Source organism: Panthera tigris, chromosome B1 (genome assembly GCF_018350195.1).
Source record: "Panthera tigris isolate Pti1 chromosome B1, P.tigris_Pti1_mat1.1, whole genome shotgun sequence".
NCBI lineage: Eukaryota > Metazoa > Chordata > Mammalia > Carnivora > Felidae > Panthera > Panthera tigris.
Window position 1 is genome coordinate 82583153 of NC_056663.1, and position 20948 is coordinate 82604100.

At 39.0% G+C, this 20948-nt stretch overlaps 1 protein-coding gene across 1 annotated transcript in view; it reads left to right on the top strand.

The window, feature by feature from the left end:
- The window catches only part of FREM3 (FRAS1 related extracellular matrix 3), a 90950-nt gene extending 70969 nt beyond the window's left edge, over positions 1–19981 (top strand). Inside the window, exons 6-8 of the mRNA XM_007091774.3 lie at positions 4974–5225; positions 16419–16568; positions 19737–19981. Coding sequence (XP_007091836.2) covers positions 4974–5225; positions 16419–16568; positions 19737–19978 — 644 coding nt within the window. The 3' untranslated portion in view covers positions 19979–19981. The remainder of the gene's footprint in view (positions 1–4973; positions 5226–16418; positions 16569–19736) is intronic.
- The last annotated feature ends 967 nt before the right edge of the window (positions 19982–20948 follow it).

Genomic DNA, 20948 nt, shown 5'->3' on the forward strand with positions numbered 1-20948 from the left:
TTCCGAGTGGGATTCCCTTCTCTAGCTTTATGGCATTTGGGGTTTGGGGGCTTTAAGATCTTGCTTTTGTTTTATTCTGGCCCTGGAGATTTTCCTTATTCCTATGAGCATAGAAAAGTTAGAATACTATTTCCTCTAGATGATTTGTAGTGGGAGAGCACCCTGGTACACCCCAGTAGTCAGCCAAACTACTGGTAACTCTTCTAGACTCTTCTAGACAGAGCTTCTGGTGCTGCTCCAGCCCAGCCTTTCCCAGCCTTCCTTTCATTCCACTTGCTCCTGCACCTCCCCCAATCATGGACCCTCCTGGCATGAAATGAACTGTGCCTGGGGCTTCTGACAATAACCTGCTTCAACCAGGTTGAATGCTGCTTTTCTAAAGAAGAGTGACTTTCTGTCTTGCTGCCCTATTAAAAAAAATCTATGTTAAATGAAATTTGTATGTTTAAAAGAATTTACAATTAAATACTATAATAACTAAAGATAATGTGGGGAAGTAAAAGATGCCCCATCAGGAGATGAATATTTTACTTATGGAGAGTCAATCAGGGAGTTCTCTACCTCAATTTTCTCATTGATAAAGTGCCCTAGCCACCTCAGAAAGTTATCAAATACTGTAATATAGTGATTCAATTAACCTGTAGTGTAGTTTCTTCATAGAACTTTCTCTGACTTTAAGTACCATCTATGATTTTTATAAAGCAAATGTACTATGTAGCTGCAGAAACTAAGCCATATAGTCTCTGTAAAGAAACAATTTTTTTTTAAATAACTTCATAGATTCTCCCACTCCTAGTGATGTCTGAACAACAGACATATTATAGGAGAGCCTTCTCTAATGTTCCTTGCAAGAATGCTATAGAACAACCACTGGTCAAGTGGCCTAACAAGAGTTGAGGCTCGGTTGCTAAAGCATCTTTTTGAAAACAGCCTGGAACCACATTCATGCTCCTTGGACATGCTTTATTATTAAAAAAGAGATATGTACAGACTATTGCCAAGGAACCTGATCTTATAACTCAGGTTATATTTGATGTTCTCAGAACAGAATTTTCTCTCTTAATTCCTGGGGATCTTAACTTACTATCAATAAAACAGAGCTTTAATTTTTTTTAACTAAAATAAATACCAGTATTCTCTCTCCTTGCCTGTTACACATAACTGATCATTGGTTTTCCAAAGTTAAATTTCCAGAATCCTAGGAAGAATGGACCACTTAAATAAACTGAATTTTTTTTATTAAATGAGATATAAATTAGACTACCTTTCTCTATCAATGCTTGTTGTTTTAAAATTTTAAAAAAACGGGGCACCTGGGTGGCTCAGTCGGTTAAGCATCTGACTTCAGCTCAGGTCACGATCTCGCGGTCCGTTAGTTCGAGCCCCCCGAGTCGGGCTCTGGGCTGATGGCTCAGAGCCTGGAGCCTGCTTCCCATTCTCTGTCTCCCTCTCTCTCTGACCCTCCCCCGTTCATGCTCTGTCTTTCTCTGTCTCAAAAATAAATAAACATTAAAAAAATTTTTTTTTAATTTTAAAAAAACATGCTAAAATATATTGTTTTACTTTTGGTTTGAGTCGAGTTTCACAGCCAAATGATTTTCAATAGCAATTATATTTTAATCTTTCATTGAACCCAGAAAGCTACCTAATTACACGAATGTCTATTTCACCAAGTGGATCAGCCAGCTGAAAAAATTGAACAGAAAGGGGAAAAATCCCAATCACTTTTGTTTTATGAACTATGATAAATCCTTATTTGACTATTCACTAGACAAAATATATTGAGAAAGAGATTTCATAAAGACAGCTGCTATTTAATAAAGATAGCATTAGATACTTACTATGCAAGTCCAGTGTATATCTGCTTTTGGTATTTATCCTGAGGAGCTAAATGTGCAGTTTCTGATAAGGATGTTTTCTCACTTCAGCTGTCATATCAACAGTCTGCATGCCAGACGACTAGGGAAAATTTTTAAAAAGTGTATTCTCCAATGTATAATCCCTTTTAAACTTTGGGCTCTTAAAAAAGCATCTCAAAGGTTGTTTTTTAATCTGATTATTGAAAGAGTTTATTGCTTTTCCCCATTTTTTGTGTATAACCTGAAGGCTAAAAAGTCTCCCTAATCAACAGAGTGTCTCATTGTGTTCCTGTGAACTTTGTGTTGTAGGCACTTACCTCTCTATTTAGTTGGGGAGGGCCTCTCTCTAACACTTCTTGATAGCCCTGTCTCTGACACTCTGGGAACCAGCCTCTCCTTCCTGACTTGGCTCACAGAGCTCTTCCAAGCATGGAGTTCACAGGACTGAAGTGGGAGGGAACATCATGAAGGAATAAATTTCAAACCACAGGCTGGAACTGGAGCTTGGCTGGCTTCCCCAGCAAATGACAATCCCCCAGGATAGCTATCCACACCTAGAAGTTACTGCCCTCTGCCTTTGTAAACATGTTTTATTTCCATCAATCCCTCCAGCTCTAACCTTTATTTTTAGGTTCCCAGAATTTAAAAAAACAGTAAATTTGCTACTACCTGATAATTCTAAAACTTGTGCTATTGAAAAATCATCCTGAAACATTTTGTGAGTTAGTGCCCTTCCGAGCAAAACCTATGAAATCAATTTAGGAATCTTCTTCACTTTCTGACAAGCTGTGTGTATACATGAAACACACATTCATCGATATCAACTTATATTTATATCAACGCACATTGGCAAGAAGGCAGTGGACATTGGTGTTAGCCTGTATATATGCATATACCATAGCCACAAATAAGAAAGACACCTGCAAAACTAGAATGTCCAGTTCAGAAGCTCACTGTCATAACCCCATTGCTTCTTATTAAGGAGAAGTGTGGTGAGAAATATTTATTCTTTTCAAAAAGTGCTTATTTAATATATTGAGTAATGTTACAGTCTTTATTCTACCTAAATCTGGTCTGCCTAAGTCATTTAAATTACTGTAACTACTTTTTACTCTTTTAGCTCTAAACCTGTTGTGTTGATATTTTTTTTTAATACTGCAGAAAAATATACTGACTTGAACTCTTGGTGGGGATTATAAAATGGTACAACGGCTATGGAAGTAGAGAGGTTCCTCAAAGAATTAGAAATAGAACTGCTATATGGTCCAGCAATTCCATTTCTGGGGATATATCCAAAGAAGTTGGAAGGAATTGAAAAGATATTTGCACACCCTTGTTCATAGCAACATTATTCACAGTAGCCAAGGTGAAGCAATCCAAGTATTCATGGACAAATGGATGGATAAACAAAATGTGATTTATGTGTACAATGGAGTATTACCCAGCCTTAAAAAAGAAGAAAATTGGGGCACCTGGGTGGCTCAGTCAGTTAAGCATCCGACTTCGGCTCAGGTCATGATCTTGCAATTCGTGGGTTCGAGCCCCGTGTTGGGCTCTGTACTGACAGCTCAGAGCCTGGAGCATGCTTCGGATCCCGTGTCTCCCCTCTCTCTGCTCCTTCCCCACTTGCACTGTGTGTGTGTCTCTCTCTCAAAAATAAATAAACATTAAAAAGAAGAAGAAGAAAATCCTATCACATGCTACACCATGGATAAAACCTTGAAGACATTGTGCTAGAGGAAATAAGACAGTCACAAAAAAGAGATAAATACTGTGTAATTCCACTTACATGAAGTACTTAGAGTTGAAAATTCATGGTGGTTGCTGGAGACTGAGAGGGGAGGGGAAAGTGGGGAGTTGCTATTTAATGGGTATAGAGTGTCAGTTTTGTAAGATGAAAAAATTCTAAATATTTCACAATAATGTGAATAAACAACACTATTGATATGTACACTTAAAAATGGTTAAGATGGTAAATTTTAGGTTATTTTTATTTTACCACAATAAAAAATTGCACTAATTCCCAGAAATCCTACTCCTAAGTATGTCCTCAAGAGAAATAAAATTATGTACCCATTCAAAGACCTGTACTAGAATATTTATAGCAACATTATTCAGAAGAGCTAAAAATGGAAAACAACCCAAATTATCAAGTGGTGAGTAGAAAAATAAATTGTGGCATAGTCATACAATGGAGAATACTATTCAGTAATAGAAAGGAAAAACAAAAACCTGATGAATCTCAAAAACATTGTGCTAAATGAGAGAAATCAGACACAAAAGAGTAAGAAATGTATATTTCATTTATATGAAATTCTCATAAAGGCAAGTAAATCTGTAGTGACAGAAAACAGATTAGTGGTTTCTAGGGCTGGGAGACAGGAAAGGAGAAGGATTGCAACAGGTATATGTCATCTTTTATGGGTGGATAAAAATGTTCTGTATTATGCTTGTGGTAATGGCTACATGACTGTATACATTTGTCAAAACTCATCAAATGGTACGTTTAAATTTGGGGATGTTAATGTATGTAAATCATTACAATAAAATTTAAAACACAGTGCATCTAAACTGAAATCTTCCAATCAATCCTGTACTTCCTCTAAAATAACTAGTAATTTTGTGGCTGCATTTTGGTGCCATGCAAGGAACTCTAGTCAGGGCATGAAGAGTCAGATTACGTAGACAGTACTCTGTAGCTCTGTGGCTATGGGAAGGGGAGAGACAGGAAGACATCTGTACCACGACCATGGCATGGACTCTCTGATCCTAATTTCTCTGCATTTCAGTGTTCCCATCTGTAACATGAACGAATTAAGCTAAACCAAGCCTAGTATTTTGTGATCCTTCAGTTTATTTAGCCCCTAATTTAACAGAACTTATTCAGTATGTACCCTATTTAAAGACCACTAACTGTGAAATAACTGTTCTGAAAGCCTTCTAAGTACAATATTAATAACTATGATTGTCAGAGGTAAGTATGATTTATAATTCAGATAGCATTGTGCTCCATGCCGTTACCTAAAAATAGTTTGAAGAACCAGTGGGGAACAGGTTTCCTACTTGGAATTCCATTTCTTCTCACCTTCTCTGTTCCATCTCATATTCCTACAGGTTCTGCCTCAGGCTCCATTCCTTCAACTGCATTATCTTTCTCTGACTACGTCTCCCGTCCAGAAGATGGCGCCAGCATCCTCCACTTTGACAAGGATGAGGCTGAGAAAAGCTGCCGGGTCTTGATCATCGATGACTCCCTCTATGAAGAGGAGGAATCCTTCAGTGTTTCACTGAGCCTGCCAGTGGGAGGGCGACTGGGAGCCCAGTTCCCCACGACAAAGGTGGTTATCCTGGCTGATCCTAATGATGGTAAGTCCATTTCCTGCTTTCAACTCTTTTTTTTTCCCTAGGTAACCTGCATGATTCCTTTTTTTTTTTCAACTTTAGCTAATTAACATATAGTGCAGTATTGGGTTCGAGAGTAGAATTCAGTGGTTCATCATGTCACATACCCAGTGCTCATCACAATAGTGCCCTTTTTAATACCCATCACCCAGCTAGCCCATCTTCCACCCACCCCTCTCTGTCAACCCTGTTTGTTCTCTATCATTGAGTCTCTTGTGGTTTGTTTCCCTCTCTTCTCTCCACCCCCTTTCCCATATGTTCATTTGTTTTGTCTCTTAAGTTCCACATGAGTGAAATATTTCGTGTTCGTCTTTCTCTGACTGACTTATTTCACTTAGCATAAATAGATCTATGTCATTGCAAATGGCAAGATTTCATTCTTTTTGATGGCTTAGTAATATTCCATTGTGCATATGTGTGTGTGTGTGTGTGTGTGTGTGTACCACATCTTCTTTATCCATTCATCAGTTGATGAACATTTGGGCTCTCTCCATAGTTTGGCTATTGTTGATAGTGCTGCTATGAACATTGGGATGTATGTACCCCTTCAAATCTGTACTTTTGTATCCTTTGGATGAATACCCAAAGATGCAATTGCTGGATCATAGAGTATTTATATTTTTAGTTTTTTGAGGAACCTCCATACTGTTCTCCAGAGTGGCTGCTCCAGTTTGCATTCCCACCAACAATGCAAGAGGGTTCCCCTTTCTTCTCATCCTTGCCCATACCTGTTTTTTCTTGTGTTGTTAATTTTAGCCATTCTGACAGATGTGAGGTGATAGCTCATCATAGTTTTGATTTGTATTTCCCTGATGATGAGTGATGTTGAGTGTCTTTACATGTGTCTGTTAGCCATCTAGATGTCTTCTTTGGAAAATGTCTATTCATGTTTTCTGCCTATTTCTTAATTGGATGTTTGTTTTTCAGGTATTGAGTTTGATAAGTTCTTTACAGATTTTGGATACTAATCTTTTATCAGCTATGTTGTTTGCAAATATCTTCTCCCATCTTGTAGGCTCCCTTTTACTTTTATTAACTCTTGGCAATAACTGCCTTATTATTACATTGTCCTTCAACAGTTGAGAGATAAATCTATTTGCTGTTCCTTTCTCCAAAGACTGTGAGTGGCTTGTCAAATACATAGATATCACCAACCCCAAGAACAAAAAAATAATTCAGGAAGATAAAATATTTGTGTATGAATTTATTTAAAAAAAAACAGCCTAAGGATGTGACCCAAGACTTAGAAAGAAGCCAAGAAGAGGACCAAAGTTAAGTATCTGATTCTCCAACCTGGACTGCCCACAGTGACCCTCATCTTAGCAGCATAAGGGGGCTTGCTCATAACAATAAGTACATGATTCTTCAAATGGTACAAGGGTACCATGGAGCTCCCATGTCTAGGCATCCAGACTTTTCTTCCTACCCTATGTGACAAAAAATTTGGCTCTAGTTCCAGGGTATCCCAGCTGAAATTTGGCCAGAGAAGAAGGGGTCTCCTCACTCCTCAACACCAACCCCATGCCCCAGATGTGATACAAAGTATCAAGCCCAATATTATTTTCCTAGGTCTCAATTGCCCTTTCTACAAGAGGCACTTTCAAGAGAAAATGTTGATAAAGCCAGGAGCAGGATCAGACTATCTCATTACCAGTCTCAGACTGCTTCATCTCTCAAACATGCTTCTGTCAGGATTTGAGCGGCCGTGAGTTGCTGTGTTCAGATCTAGGCAAGATTAGATGGCATTCTGAGGCTGGGCATTACAACCTCTCCAGGTGACGTTGGTCAGGTCAAGCTATCTGGAGCTCAGTTTCCCAATCCATAAAGTAAGGAGGTTTAAATGTGTTATCTCTAGGGACGCTTCCAACTCTAGAATTTGATGTTTCTTTTTTTTTTCCAAAGTATGTATGTATGTATGTATGTATGTATTGAGAAAGAGAGTGTGAGTGCATATGAACAGGGGAGGGGCAGAGAGAGAGAGGGAAAGAGAATCTCAAGCAGGCTCCATGCTATCAACACAGAGTCCGATGCAGGGCTTAATATCATGAACCCGTGAGAGCATGACCTGAGTCAAAATCAAGAGTTGGATGCTTAACCAACTGAGCCACCCAGGCGCCCCTAGAATTTGACAGTTCTTGAAGTCCTTCTTAAGGCTTTAGTTAATCATTACTCATACCTGTAAAATGAAATACCCTATAGAATATTTGAGTATTTTTTAAATGTTGTCATGAACTTAAAAATTTGTGTTAAAATACTGCTCCTAAAAAGTCAGGTAAAACGGCTAATCACTGAATTTGAATGGCCTTCTGATTCAGGCTACCCATTTTGTTTTCTGTTTCTCCAAGGCTTCCTCCAGATAAATAAATTCCTATTGTTTCACTCATGCTATTTTTTCTACTTGGGTTCTAGGAGATCCCCCAAAATAATGTCTGTACACTATATAGTTTTTCATGCTGTAACATTTTCTAAGCATATAATGAGTTACACTTTGATAAGGAAGTACATTGCAATTTTACCCACACATTTAGGAAGAAATTTTTCTTAAAAATCATCCTGAAAAACTAAAGCAAAAGTAAAGAATAAGATTGTCCAACCTTCAATGATTCTCTTTTTTTTCCCAGTGAGAAGTATATTTCTTACAACCTCTTTCCCTAACACTTTTTAAGAGTTTATCAAAACACCAGAGTGTCCTGCAAAACTACAAATACCAGAGATGAGCATAAATGATCCAACAGACATCAGAGCTAAGCAAGAAATTTCACAGGGCTCAGAATGGACTATGACTTTGTTGGTGTGCTCAAAAGTGAGTTTACTCTTGGACCCACCTTATGGAAGAGCTTGGACCGAGCTTCTTAACCCAAATCTCAGTGTTTGTGTGTACAGTAAGAAATGAATAACTGTCAAAGGGGTGGACATTCAAGTCTATTGGTCAATATGGTAGGCTGAATAATGGCCCTCAAATAAGTCCATGTCCTAATCCCTCAAAGAGAAATACTTTCTCTTTGAGTCCTGACATATCCCCACTTACTTTTTACTTTAAAACCTCAGTAGTTTCAGAATGTTGTTTTTTATTTTTGAGAGAGCACAAGTGGAGGGGGAGCAGATAGAGGTGGTGACAGAAGATCTAAAGTGGTCTCTGTGCTGACAACAGTGAGTCCGATGTGGGGCTTGAACTCACAACTCATGAACTGCTAGATCATGACCTGAGCTGAAGTCAGACGCTCAACTGACTGAACCATCCAGGTACCCCTAAAAACCTTAGTAGTTTTAAATCTTACCATGTTTAGAATGGAGAAATGGTGTCACTCTCCAATGCTAAATATAAAAAGAAAGGGAAAAAAATAGAACAAAAAGGAAGAAAATTAACACAAAATCCAGTATATGATACAGTTGTTAACTTACAGTATTGTTTGAAATGATTTTAGTAGATTCTTAAGTAATTAAGTCATTCAAGAAACATTTATAGTGACCTACTGTGCACTTAGCACAGGACCACAAAGTCAAATAAGGTCTTTCTCTTGCCTTCCTGTCACATCTGACTTGATCTCTACTTAGACTTCTCAAAATCATGACATCTTTTGAATGGGGAAACAGTCATGTACAGAAATAATGGACGATTTTTAGTTCAGTATAAACAATCTTAATCGCTACATACTTTTCTGAGCAAGTCACTGTTAGTAATGGTTGAATCCAGGAAACTTGCATTCAGATCCTTTAACATTTATTGACGACAGAGCACTTTGCTAAGCTTAGAAAACCCCAGTACCCACTCATTAAAGGAGACTACATGGGCAATGACCTTATAAGAAGGAAATTGTTTGATGTGCATCTTAGCAATGCCATCAAGCCACAGAACCACCTCTATCTAGCCTGGGCAAAGACTGTTGGGAGTTCTGGACTCTCAAGGTCCATGGTCAGAATACTCTTCCTTTTAACATGGCTAGAAATGGGCAGCCCATTCTTTCTTCTGGCTGCTTTCTCTTTTCTAGGTCCCACACAGAGTAAACTTCATAAAGCAATTTTGCTACAGATGTGACCATACTAATCTAGCCCCACTCTGCTGAGGCTGCACAGTCACGTTCCCTGTAGCCCCAGATGGACTGTACTGAGTAAGTGCCCTAAAACATCCCAATTCCACAGTCAGAATTAATGATATTTCAGCAAAGGTATTCTGTAAAATTCTAAGGTGTGACTTCCTCCCCTTTCAGGTCCCGGCGGTGGCGCTCAGGTAGCAACTGCCCCTGAATGACTGCTATGGGTGCTTCTTCCACTTTAGTCACTAGACTAAAGGTATTCAGAGATTTTGCCATTCATGATGCTACTGGTTCCTTTGAATGGTACCATTTTACCTTCTCCTTGAGAAATAGCCATGTGTGCCTACCACGTGATTATAATCTTTTGGAATACTGATGTTAAATGACAATTCCTCTAATTCAGTTTTTAAGCACTAAACTTTTATCAAACTCTAATGTGTAGTCTATCTCAGGCAGTAATATAGTTGTCGTTTCAGTCAGGAATAACAAGTGTCTTACAAAATTGACGATTTGGGAAAATATTGAGCAAAGTGCACACTCATTTTCCAGGGTTAGGATTTTGTGTGTAATTTGCCATAGTCTGGGCACTTGTTAAGAACCAATAATGCTTTCTTTGTTCAGACATGTCGAGTCCATCATCTTGTAGCAGAAGTAGGTTTTCATTTAGGCCAACTATCCAGCAATCTAAAGATGTGGCCAAGCCAGTTGAAGGAAAACTTTTTTTTTTCTAATTAGAATTGGAATGCAATGGGTTTTTTGTTTGGTTGGTTTGGGTTGTTTTAGATAATTTTTTTAATTGACGTATAGTTGGCACATAATGTTACATTAGTTTCAAGGGTAAAACATAGTGATGGTCAAGTCTCTATGTTATGATGTGCCCACCACAAGGGTAGCCACCATCTGTTACCATACAACGCTATTACAATACCAATGACTGTATTCCCTGTGCTGTACCTTTTAAGGGATGAAATGTTGTTATTCTATTTAGCTAGATTCTGAGAAGTGTTTTGCTTCCTTAAACAGAGATCAAATATCTCCTTGTCAGATGGGTCACCTACAGGAATACCTTTGTAAAGGCAACTACCATGGAGTAATGCTAAGAAAAGAAATCATTCAGGAGCAGAGGCAACTGAACCATCCAAGATCCTGGCCCTGCACTACCACAGAATCCCTTATAAAAAACAGCAACTGATGAGGGCAGATACCACAGAGTATGGCCAATAAGTATTAGCTAAATGAATGTGTGGTAGGCTTCAGACCCTAACTTCCACTGGCCCTGTACCAGGGGCAGGAGGAAACTGAGGACACTTTTTTTTTTTTTAATGTTTATCTATTTTGAGGGAGAGAGAGACAGAGTGTGAGTGGGGGAGGGGCAGATAGAGAGGGAGACAGAATCCGAAGCAAGTTCTAGGCTCCAAGCTGTCAGCACAGAGCCGGATGTGGGGCTTGAACCCACGAACTGTGAGATCATGACCTGAGCGGAAGTCAGACGCTTAACTGACTGAGCCACCCAGGAGCCCCCTGAGGACACTTTTAATTAGCAAATTGTGTCTGTTTTATATTTAAACACTTATAGCAGATTCCTGTTTTCTACTGAGGATGTTTCTTTCAGTTTTTATGATGTGATTTGAAAACTTGTAATCTGCTACAAAGAAAAAATTGATGTCCAGTTTCATAGAGGGCTGTTAGTTTTGTCCTGAGGCAATAAGATTTGTATAACATGCATAAAATTTGCTTATAAAGATTGCCACATAGATTAGTATCTTTATCATTGAATGGGTATTGAACAGAATGATGACAGATTTAAGAAAACATTGTAAAGAAAAATTGTGTAAAGAAATTGCATATAAACAAGGTGTCATTTTGGTGAAATCAGCACATCCAACTTTTTTTTTTATGTGGTTAATACTGTTGCAAGACCAAGATAAAGTTCAACACATAAATGGTTTTAAAACCTGAAAGACCTTTTTCTGTGCTGTAAAACTAGGAAACCATTCAGAAGAAAGAGTATCACTGTGCTGTATAGGGTTGTTCATATTACAATACAATTGCCACAGGCTTCATAAATAGAAAAAATTATTTCAGTTCTTTTTTTTAAGTTTTTTAATTTATTTTGAGAGAGAAAGAGAGAGAGTGAGAGAGAGAATCCCAAGCAGACTCCCCACCATCAGCACAGAGCCCAATGTGGAGCTTGAACCCACAAACCATGAGGTCATGATCTGAGCTGAAATCAAGAGTCAGATGCTCAACCAACTGAGCCACCCAAACACCCCACTGTTTTTGTTCTTAAACTTGGGTGCCATAGTTCACTTTTTGCAGCTTAAAGTCTCGTAAGATGTATTTTTTTGTTTCGCACTGATTGCCACTGTTGTCTTGCACATATCTTTCTGGAAATGCTTACCACATTTGACCTTGTGACCACTCATTTTTCTCAAAACTCTCTGCTCTTGATACTCCTGGTTCCCCCTTTCTTGCCACCAATCTGTTTTTTCATTCATCTGTCTGTCTGTCCTTCCTTTTTCTTTCTTTCTTTTCTTTCTTTTTTTTTTTTTTTTTGTTTCTCTTTTGCACTTTTTCCCCTCTGCCAGTTTCCCTAAAGGTTGATTCCGCCACTACAATTCTCTTTATTCATCCATATTGGATGATTATATCATCTATACAGGATGGACTCCAACTTGTGTGCCTAACACCCTCAAATCTTATCTCGAGCCCTGATTCTTGAAATCCAGATTCACACATTAAACCTTTCTAGACCTGTCTACTTGGATATCCCATCAGATGTCATCATCTTGCCCTCTCTTACTCCTGGTCTAGACTATTTCCCCCCCTATATTCCCAACTAAGTTATCGACAATTCCACTCCCACACCCCCAGGGCATCCTAGAAGCTGCCTACATCCAACCACTGGGTGCTGCTCAGGACACTTACCCCATTCATCTCCCCCTTCAACCTTAATACTAGTATGTACTTCAAACCATGCTCATGTGTCACCTGGTAATTGCAGTAGCTTCCTACTTGGTAACGTTAACTCTTCCTTCAATCTGTAGCTCACACTGAAGTTAGACAGATGTACAGAAAACAACAGCAAAAGCCAACCACCTTTCCACTGCTTAAAATCGGTTCCCACGTTCTATAGAGTCTAAAAAGTAAAGACTCATTTACTTCAAATTGATCCAAGTCCCTGCAGTATCTGGCTTCTACCTTCCTCTCTAATGCATTCCCAATATCCCTTTACTCTCATCTCATATATCACTAGGAAACAAAGGCTTGTATTTCTCCCCAGACACTAGGCTTCTTCAGGCTTATATGCCTTTTTCCGTATTAGCCACTCTGTTTGGAACATTCCTCCCAGCTTTCCCATTGGTCCATTCTCCTTCATCCTCAGATCCAGCACAGCTTTATTCCTCCCAGGACTCCTCCTTTGAGCCTTGAGGTTGTGCCTTCTCTTGTCCAAGCACGCAGGGGTCAGCTGATTGAAACTGGTGTGGCTGCCCTCTTATACCAAAAATACCTTGAGGGCAAAAAATACCTACTCCTCTATATCCCCATTAGCTACCACAGTGCTTAGAGCACAGAGGGGATGTTCAGTAGGTGTTTAACTGAACAAAACAAAATTGAATTTGACTTCGTGAGGCCTGATATTAAAGAACTCATATTGACTCATAGGCATCACCTCTTTCTTTCCTAAGAATTCAGAAATCATTTTAAATAAACTGTTCGAGAATTTTTCTAGAGATTAAGCTTACCAGTTTGCTTCTGGATTTTATTTTCTCTGCTGAGGCAACTGAAAAGACATTTTCCTACCTTCCATCTTTTGACATCTATCCTGTTCTGAGGGGTTTCTCAATGTTTACCAATAGTGCTTCTGTCACTTCCTCTGAAAGTCCTTTCTGGATCTTGTCATGAAATTTCCCTGAATCTGGACATTGAATTCCACTGAATTACATGCCAGTCATATCTCTTGTAAGCGCTTCACTTCCCAACTTGTCATATTCCTTTTCCCTATTTCTGTTTAAAGGACATTCTCTTTGAAAGGAGATAAAAACACATCTATGGCTGTGGAATCAATTTAACGTAAGTGTGCTGGGGTCACAACCATCATTTTCTTTGAAAGGAGATAAAAACGCATCTACGGCTGTGGAATCAATTTAACGTTAAATGTGATGGGGTCATGCTCTCATAATTGCCTTCCCTTAAGGATTACTGCCATCACCTCAGTTCTTTAGACAGACCTAGGACAAAGATAACTGGAGACACTGCTGGGCAACACAGAGGCAGTCTTTTCTCCATTTCAACAAATCTCCTGATGCGCCATACACAGAGCATCTTTTTCTTCCAAGTGGCACTATCCTCCTCTTACATCTTACATCTGACTATATTCCTAGAGGCTTGGCACATTTTTTTTTCTGCATAGCAACATATATGACCCAAGTATGTTTTCTCTTTCTTACCTCTTGCCCTTCCCTATACATAATACAGAATAAGTTCTGTGCTAAAATATCAGATCACTTTGTCCCAACCTAAAAAAAAACAAAAACAAAAAACAAAAAAAAAACCCTTTGTAATAAGTTCAAAATGTAACAGAAGTGAGTTAAAATGATTTTTTTGACAAATTCTTCAGTACTTGTAATACACCAGCCTCCGTGTCACTGAGGGTACGCTTGGACTATAGTCCCTGACCCTGAGAAGTGTGTAAGGTTGTCATAAAAACACAGAATAGCGTGTTAGCTTGGTAGCTTTAACATTTTAACTTTTTACAGAGGTCATAAATCAAGAGAAGGAGTTCTTTTTTTAATGTTTTTAACATTTATTTCTTTTTGAGAGACAGAGAGCGCAAGCAGGGGAGGGGCGTAGAGAGAAACACGGAATCTGAAGCAGGCTCCAGGCTCTGAGCTGTCAGTACAGAGCCTGATGCAGGGCTCAAATTCACGAACTGTGAGATCATGACCTGAGCCAAAGTTGGATGTTTAACTGATTGAGCCACCCAGACATCTTAAGAAAAAGAGTTCTAAGGAGACTGTTTGGGAAGTAATGTGTGTCCTGTACAATATGGAGGACACAGTGAATTGACGTTTGGCTCTACCTGGAAAATCACAACGTAGGAGTCAAGCTGGTTGGGTGCTCTGATGGATGAGCAAAAAAGAGGGGCTGCTTCAGGATTAGACAGTATTCCTAGAGTTTGTCAAGGCAACAGTTGCAGAAAGGTTGCCATGGACCAAATGTGAGCCAGGCACACAGGGGAGAGAGCCAGAATGAACTCGTCTTAGGTCTTGTCTGCAGGCGCCATCTAGAGGGGTGAACGAGCCTAAGCAGAAGCACTGCCAATGCTAATGGACTGAGAAATGATTAAGTGACCCACAAGAATAGAGATGCATCATCCTCATCAAGGGAACAGCAAATGAGAAATACACAACTACGGGAGTGAGGGCTCTCTAGAGAACACACAAAAGTGCCTGTGAGAAAGAGAATCAGTTTTCCTCCATTGTCTAAGACCAGAGCATGTGATCACCATGATGATAGCCACTAAGAAAGAACTTCCCTGCTCCTTTTGCCTTTCCTCCCTCTGTCCTGTCCCAAGCTTGGAAGTATCTGAAATATTCATCGGCAGCAATGGGGAGATGGCTTGAAAGGTCTAGGCAAGAAGAAAAGACAGAATGCCCCCCCCCTCTTCTGTGAGCGCAGTCCTCCCATCTACGGTGAGCCCATAGCAAGGGTGCCCCACCCCTCAGGCACAGAGCTACTCAGAATGTTAGGAAGCATGGGGTAAAGAATGCCGAATTTCTTGAGTAAGTTATATATGGGTTCCCAGAGCAGGTAACTCTTAATCACATTCTTAAAGAATGAGTAGAAATGTGTGAAATCGGATATTTGGGAAGAGAGTTCCAGCTCAGGAAAAATCACCAGCAACAGTGAAGGCCCAGAAACACACAGTGTGTTGGGTATGCAGTGAGCTGTTTAGTGCAACAGGGCACAGGGCCAGTTGTGGTGCCCAGTGATTCCAGAAAAATGGACTCCAGTCAGATAAGGAGAGGTCTTGTATGCCATGTTAAAACTTTGAGTAAAACTTTCCTCAGCATTAAGAAATCTACTAAAATACATCCTGAGTAAATAAGGCTTATTAAGCTTGATTTCCACCTTCCAAAATTTTAAATTTAATCCAGATATGCTCCCGTGTTGCATTATGCTTGCAAAGATGTCACCTCTATAATGTTAACTTTCCATTTACTCTCTCGGAGGTCATTCCTCCATGGTGAAGCTGCTTCTTGGTGTTTACATTTTTTTCTTGCCTCCAGATTTCACAGTCTACACAAACATTCATTTTAAAACCTTTCCATGACAGCTAGTATAGCTGTCTGGTATAACAGCTAGCTAAACCTGTGTAAGCTTTAAATAGTCAGCTAAGTTCATGGGCTACTTTTTAAAACACCGAGAACAAGATATAAATAGGTATACCCATAAAAGTCCTAACTTTCTCATTGTCAAACTTTTCCTCCCTTCAGGAGATATAGGCTACCCTTCTACCTGCCCCCCAAAGTCTGATTTCCACTTTGGCTTCCTCAACCTACTCTATCTAGGGACCCCCTTCTCTGCCTCCAGTGGAGCATTTCTGGCATCTCATCTCATGGGATCCTGCCACCCCCTAGGATTTCTGTCTATCCCTGTGATCAACAAGTGTTATGAAAAAAGGAACAGCAGCAGTCCTCAAATTCAGAACCCTGGCTAGACTGTCCCTCAACATAAAGAGCACTTTCTCCTGAGAAAAAGCCTTGTAAATTCCCCACCATCCTTTCCCAAACAATAACTGACTTGCCTGAGTTACAGCTAGTTGGCCAATTTTCCCCAACAGAGAAATTTCTTTGTATGACAGAAATCTCTTGAAACAGAAAAGAGAGTAGAATTCTAGCTGATCTTATCTCACTGCACCTCCTGGAGTCAAATTTGTGGCATGTGATTCTGATATGGGTGTGTGTGTGTGTGTGTGTGTGTGTTGTTTTTTCCTTCTCCAGTCTGTGGGATCTGTCAAGTCTGATGATTGTGACAAACATCCAGGGTCACAGGGCTAATGAGATAGTTGGCCTGGTGGGCTGAAGTATTCTTAATTTGTCCTTTGGTGCCTCCCTAGAGCCTACCCTGCACTTTGGGAATGCTGAGTATCATGTCGATGAAAGTGCTGGCTCCTTAGAGATCTGTGTCTGGAGGACAGGCCCTGACCTTTCACAAGCATCATCTGTCACTGTGCGCTCCAGGAAGACAGAGCCAGCATCAGCAGAAGGTGAGAGGACCATTTTTTAAAAAAATGTGTCATGGGGTACCTGGGTAGTTCATTTGGTTGAGCATCTGACTCTTGATTTCGGTGCAGGTCATATCTCATGGTTCATGAGTTCTAGCCTCGCATCAGGCTCTGTGCTATCAGCTTGGGATTCTCTGTCTCCCTCTCTCTCTGTCCCCTCCCTCTCATGCTCTCTCTCTCTTTCAAAAATAAACATTTTTTTAAATAAAAAATATATCATTATCAAGATATATGTATAGGGTGGAGACTAGTCTGTTAAGTGTAGTATGCCTGGTCTTTGTTAATGGACCCTGATTTTAAGTTTCTCCTACCTGAGCACATAGATGGTCTGTGTATGTAATGACTTTTGCTGTTTATAAAATAGACTTTATGATCCGTTCATTACCCATTGGATTGTCATGGACCCAAATTAATTTTCTGAAGTTCAGAATATTTGTAGATACTATAAGCTGTTCGTAACAGTGTTTCAGACCAAAATACCTCTTTAATGGCTGAATCAGGCCTGTCTCCTGGGGAAACCCAGGTACTGTTAGACCCTAGAAGGACAGGAGGTTTACACTCTGACTCAGGCATTTTCCTTGGCTTAAGCATCGTGTCTTCATGGCCCACTCACCTTTGCCCCTCTTGATATGGACAATTAAGGCCTGGCTGACAGTGGAGCTAGACAGTTCTGGATACTACCTGCTCTGGCAAGCCTGTCAGCTGCTTTACCAAAAAATAAAACAAACAAACAAAAACCCAAAACACAGAATAATTCAACAGGAAAAGAAAGGGGAATTTCCATCTACAATGATATCCACATTTTCTCATTTGTCATCTGGGAACTTTTAGTCTCCTAGGTCATGGACAATCAGTTAGTTCAGGATATCCAAGGCACATGAGAATATTTTAAGATAAAAGCACAAATCTTGCAAATAAAACCCAGCAATATTAAAGTCTACACTAACTAATGAGGCATCAAGAGAATAAAATCTATATTGACCTCTCAAATTGTAAACCCAGTTTCAGCATGTACCCATAAACAGGAATATAAAGAAGGAAAATAAAGACAGATTTAGAGCACGGTGCTTGCTCTTGGAAGAATTCACATGTTATAACTCTCCAGTGATTATATCATAGCACATGGTACATGAAACCAGTAATGATCCTTACAAGGTTTTTTAGTGGGTTTTTGGTTTTTTCTTCTTGCTTTTTTTTCTTTTCTCTTCTTTCTTTTTCTTAATTTACAGAGGTCATTTTTCACTCTCTATGTGTTTGTGGAAACAAAAATAAATAGACTAATTGGCTTATTGGGCTATTTTGCTTATGGTTGGGAAAATAAAATTAGAATTCATTTAGATAAATACCTTTGCATACAAGTAATGACCCTTCTGCTAGCTCTCAGGTGGGGATGGACTAATAGAAATAATGCATCTGTGGAGCACCTGGGTGGCTAAGTCAGTTGAATGCCCAACTTCGCCTCCGGTCATGATCTCACAGTTCATGGGTTTGAGCCCCACGTCGGGCTCTGTGCTGACAGCTCAGAGCCAGGAGCCTGCTTCGGATTCTGTGTCTCCCTTTCTCTCTGCTCCTCCCCTGCTTGTGCTCTATCTCTGTCTCTCAAAAATAAGTAAATGTTAAAAAAAATTTTTTTTTTTAAGTAATGCTTCTGCTCAGCTTGGTTAATTAACAATAATAATTATGCATACATAGTTATACTATATCATTATAACTTGTTACATAAATAATAATTATAATTTCTTTGTACTAGATGCCTACTATTTGCCAGACTCCATGCTAGAATCTTTGCTGTATTATCTCTAATCTTCACAACAACCTTGTAAAATAGCAATAATTACCCCATTTTGCAATTAAAGAAACTGAGACTCAGAGAGTTTCAGTAGTTGGTACAAGTAAGCAATAGACTCAAGACCTGAACCAAAGTGTAAAAGATCCAAAAGTCTCTTTTCCTTGCTCTCCTGCCCTGGTATTTTTCAGCATAATCTTGCTTTGTCTTTCTTAAATGTAATTATTTAATGGCTTTTTTAAAAAATATCTTTGCAACAATCTCAAACTCACAGAAAAGTGACAAGTACAGGAAAAGCAGGGTTTTTTTTTCCTGAACCATCGAGAGTAGGTTGTCAATAAATTTGGAACCATCTCTCTGAAAACTTAGAATGCCATTCCTACAAAGATATTTTCCTCTATGACCAAAATGCAAGCATAAAATCAGGAAATTAACTTGATAAAATTACTGCAATTTAATCTAAACACCTCATTCAAGATCCACCAGGTCTGATGTTTCCTTATAATTAGATTCAGGCTCTGCATCTTTGGCAGGAAATTTGCAGAGATGACACTGTGTTGTCACTGGAGCCAATCAAATGGCACACCATTTCCATTTATCCTATTAATGGTGGTGTTAACTTTGATCACTTGGTTAAGTGGTATCTTCCAGGTCTCCCCACTGTGAAGTTATTTTTCTTCCTTTGCAATTAATAATTATTTTATGGAGAGATACCTTGAGACAATATAAATATTCTGTTCCTCGATTTATTAATATATTTATATTACCTAGGGTCTTCTATTGTATTCTACTGGTTATAATTTACCGCTGTCTTTACATTTGATGACTTTTTAAAATAAGTAGCAAAGAAATTATATGATTAGGTGAACTAACTTACAAAATAATTAATAACGCAGAAAGTGGCACCAACTCCATGACTTAGTAAAATTGAGCAGAATGTGATAAGGTTAACCAAATATCTAGCAAAGGTGAATGAGTGAAACCTAATGAAAATTAAATTCCTGATAGTTATCTTAACAATAAAAATTAAAAAGATAAATTCTTCACTACAAATTGAAGTTGCCTTCAGAGAACCTTCAGTCTATCAGTGGGATTTTTGTGGAAGTACTTAAAAAGTGATGTGCCTGGTCTCAACATGGAGAACACTGATGAGGATGGCCCATGTTCATGGATGAGAGACTATCATGGCATTCAGTAGAATATGGAAACTTTCTCTTTCTGGGGGTTGAGCCCACTAGATATGATTCTGAAGTTGCTGTGTATATAGGAGAATGTGATTATTCCCTGAAGAAAATTTTTCTTTGAAGGAAAACTTGTGAAAGTGAATCCTACAGTCTCACTCTTGACCTTTCCTTTCCCACTAGCTGGAATAGATTATGTTGGCGTCAGCCGAATTCTGGGCTTTGCACCAGGAGTGCATATGCAGATATTCCAAGTGACAATCCTTGATGACCTGGGACAACCCATCTTGGAGGGTCCAGAGAGGTTTGAATTAGTTCTCCAGATGCCAGTGGGTGCAGTGCTTGGAGAACCAAATAAAACCACCATTTTCATCAATGACACCATCACTGACTGTAAGCAGAGTACTTGTAGTTCCTTTGATTGAAAGACTTTAAGGACTTAACAGCCAAAATATGTCTCCTAACAACAGAATGAAACTGTACTGTATTAACAGCTTAGCAACTCTGGAATATCAATGATATTGTACTGTTATTGATGTTATATGTATGCTGGTGATATACACAAATATAGCTTATGTGACTGTATGGGTACAGAGATATGCACATATACAGAGAGAGGACTGAGCCCACAAAAGATTAGACTGTGTTCTTGTTTTCCTTTTCATATTTTCTTTTACTTTGCTTCTAAAGCTTGTGAAAAACATTGTCATCAATTAAATCAAGAGTTAAGAACAAAAGGGTCGGCTTCTCTTTGCCAATTGATGCTCAACGTGAAGCACCTTTCACCCACATACATACTGTCACCCTCTTTCAGTTTTTCAGGTTATTGTGATAAGAGTGCCCTAACTGAAATTTGCCCATATGCTGAAATCTCCTTTTTGCGAATTGCTCAATTTTCCTCCACAAGTCCTTTTATCAGAGCCACTTAGGTAGGAAAATCTTTTTATCACCTCTCCCTTCTTTTTGCAAATGCCTTTATAAAAGATGATTTTTAAAAAGCAATAAAATGATTTTTTTAATGTATCAAAAAAGAGAAGAAAGAAAAGTTGAAGAGTTGCATAATCCCTAAACTGCCCAATTAGTTCTTAAAGAAGTTTAAAGTTGGCAATATAAATTACCGACAGCATGCCTTAGCTAATACCCCATAAATCCGAGTTTCCCAACTATTTTGAAAAACACATCTTCGTTCCCGTCATATCTTTTAGGTATTTCTTTGACAAACGCTTTTTAAATCTGTTTCAGACATGACTTAACCTATTTGCAAGCCAACATTGCACATAAGAACCGTTCCAAAAAACAAAACAAAACAAAACAAAACAAAACATTTCAAGAAGCCTTCCCCACAGATAGTGAAGGGGACGAGAAGGCCCTTGGCTGCCACGTGAGCTATGTATT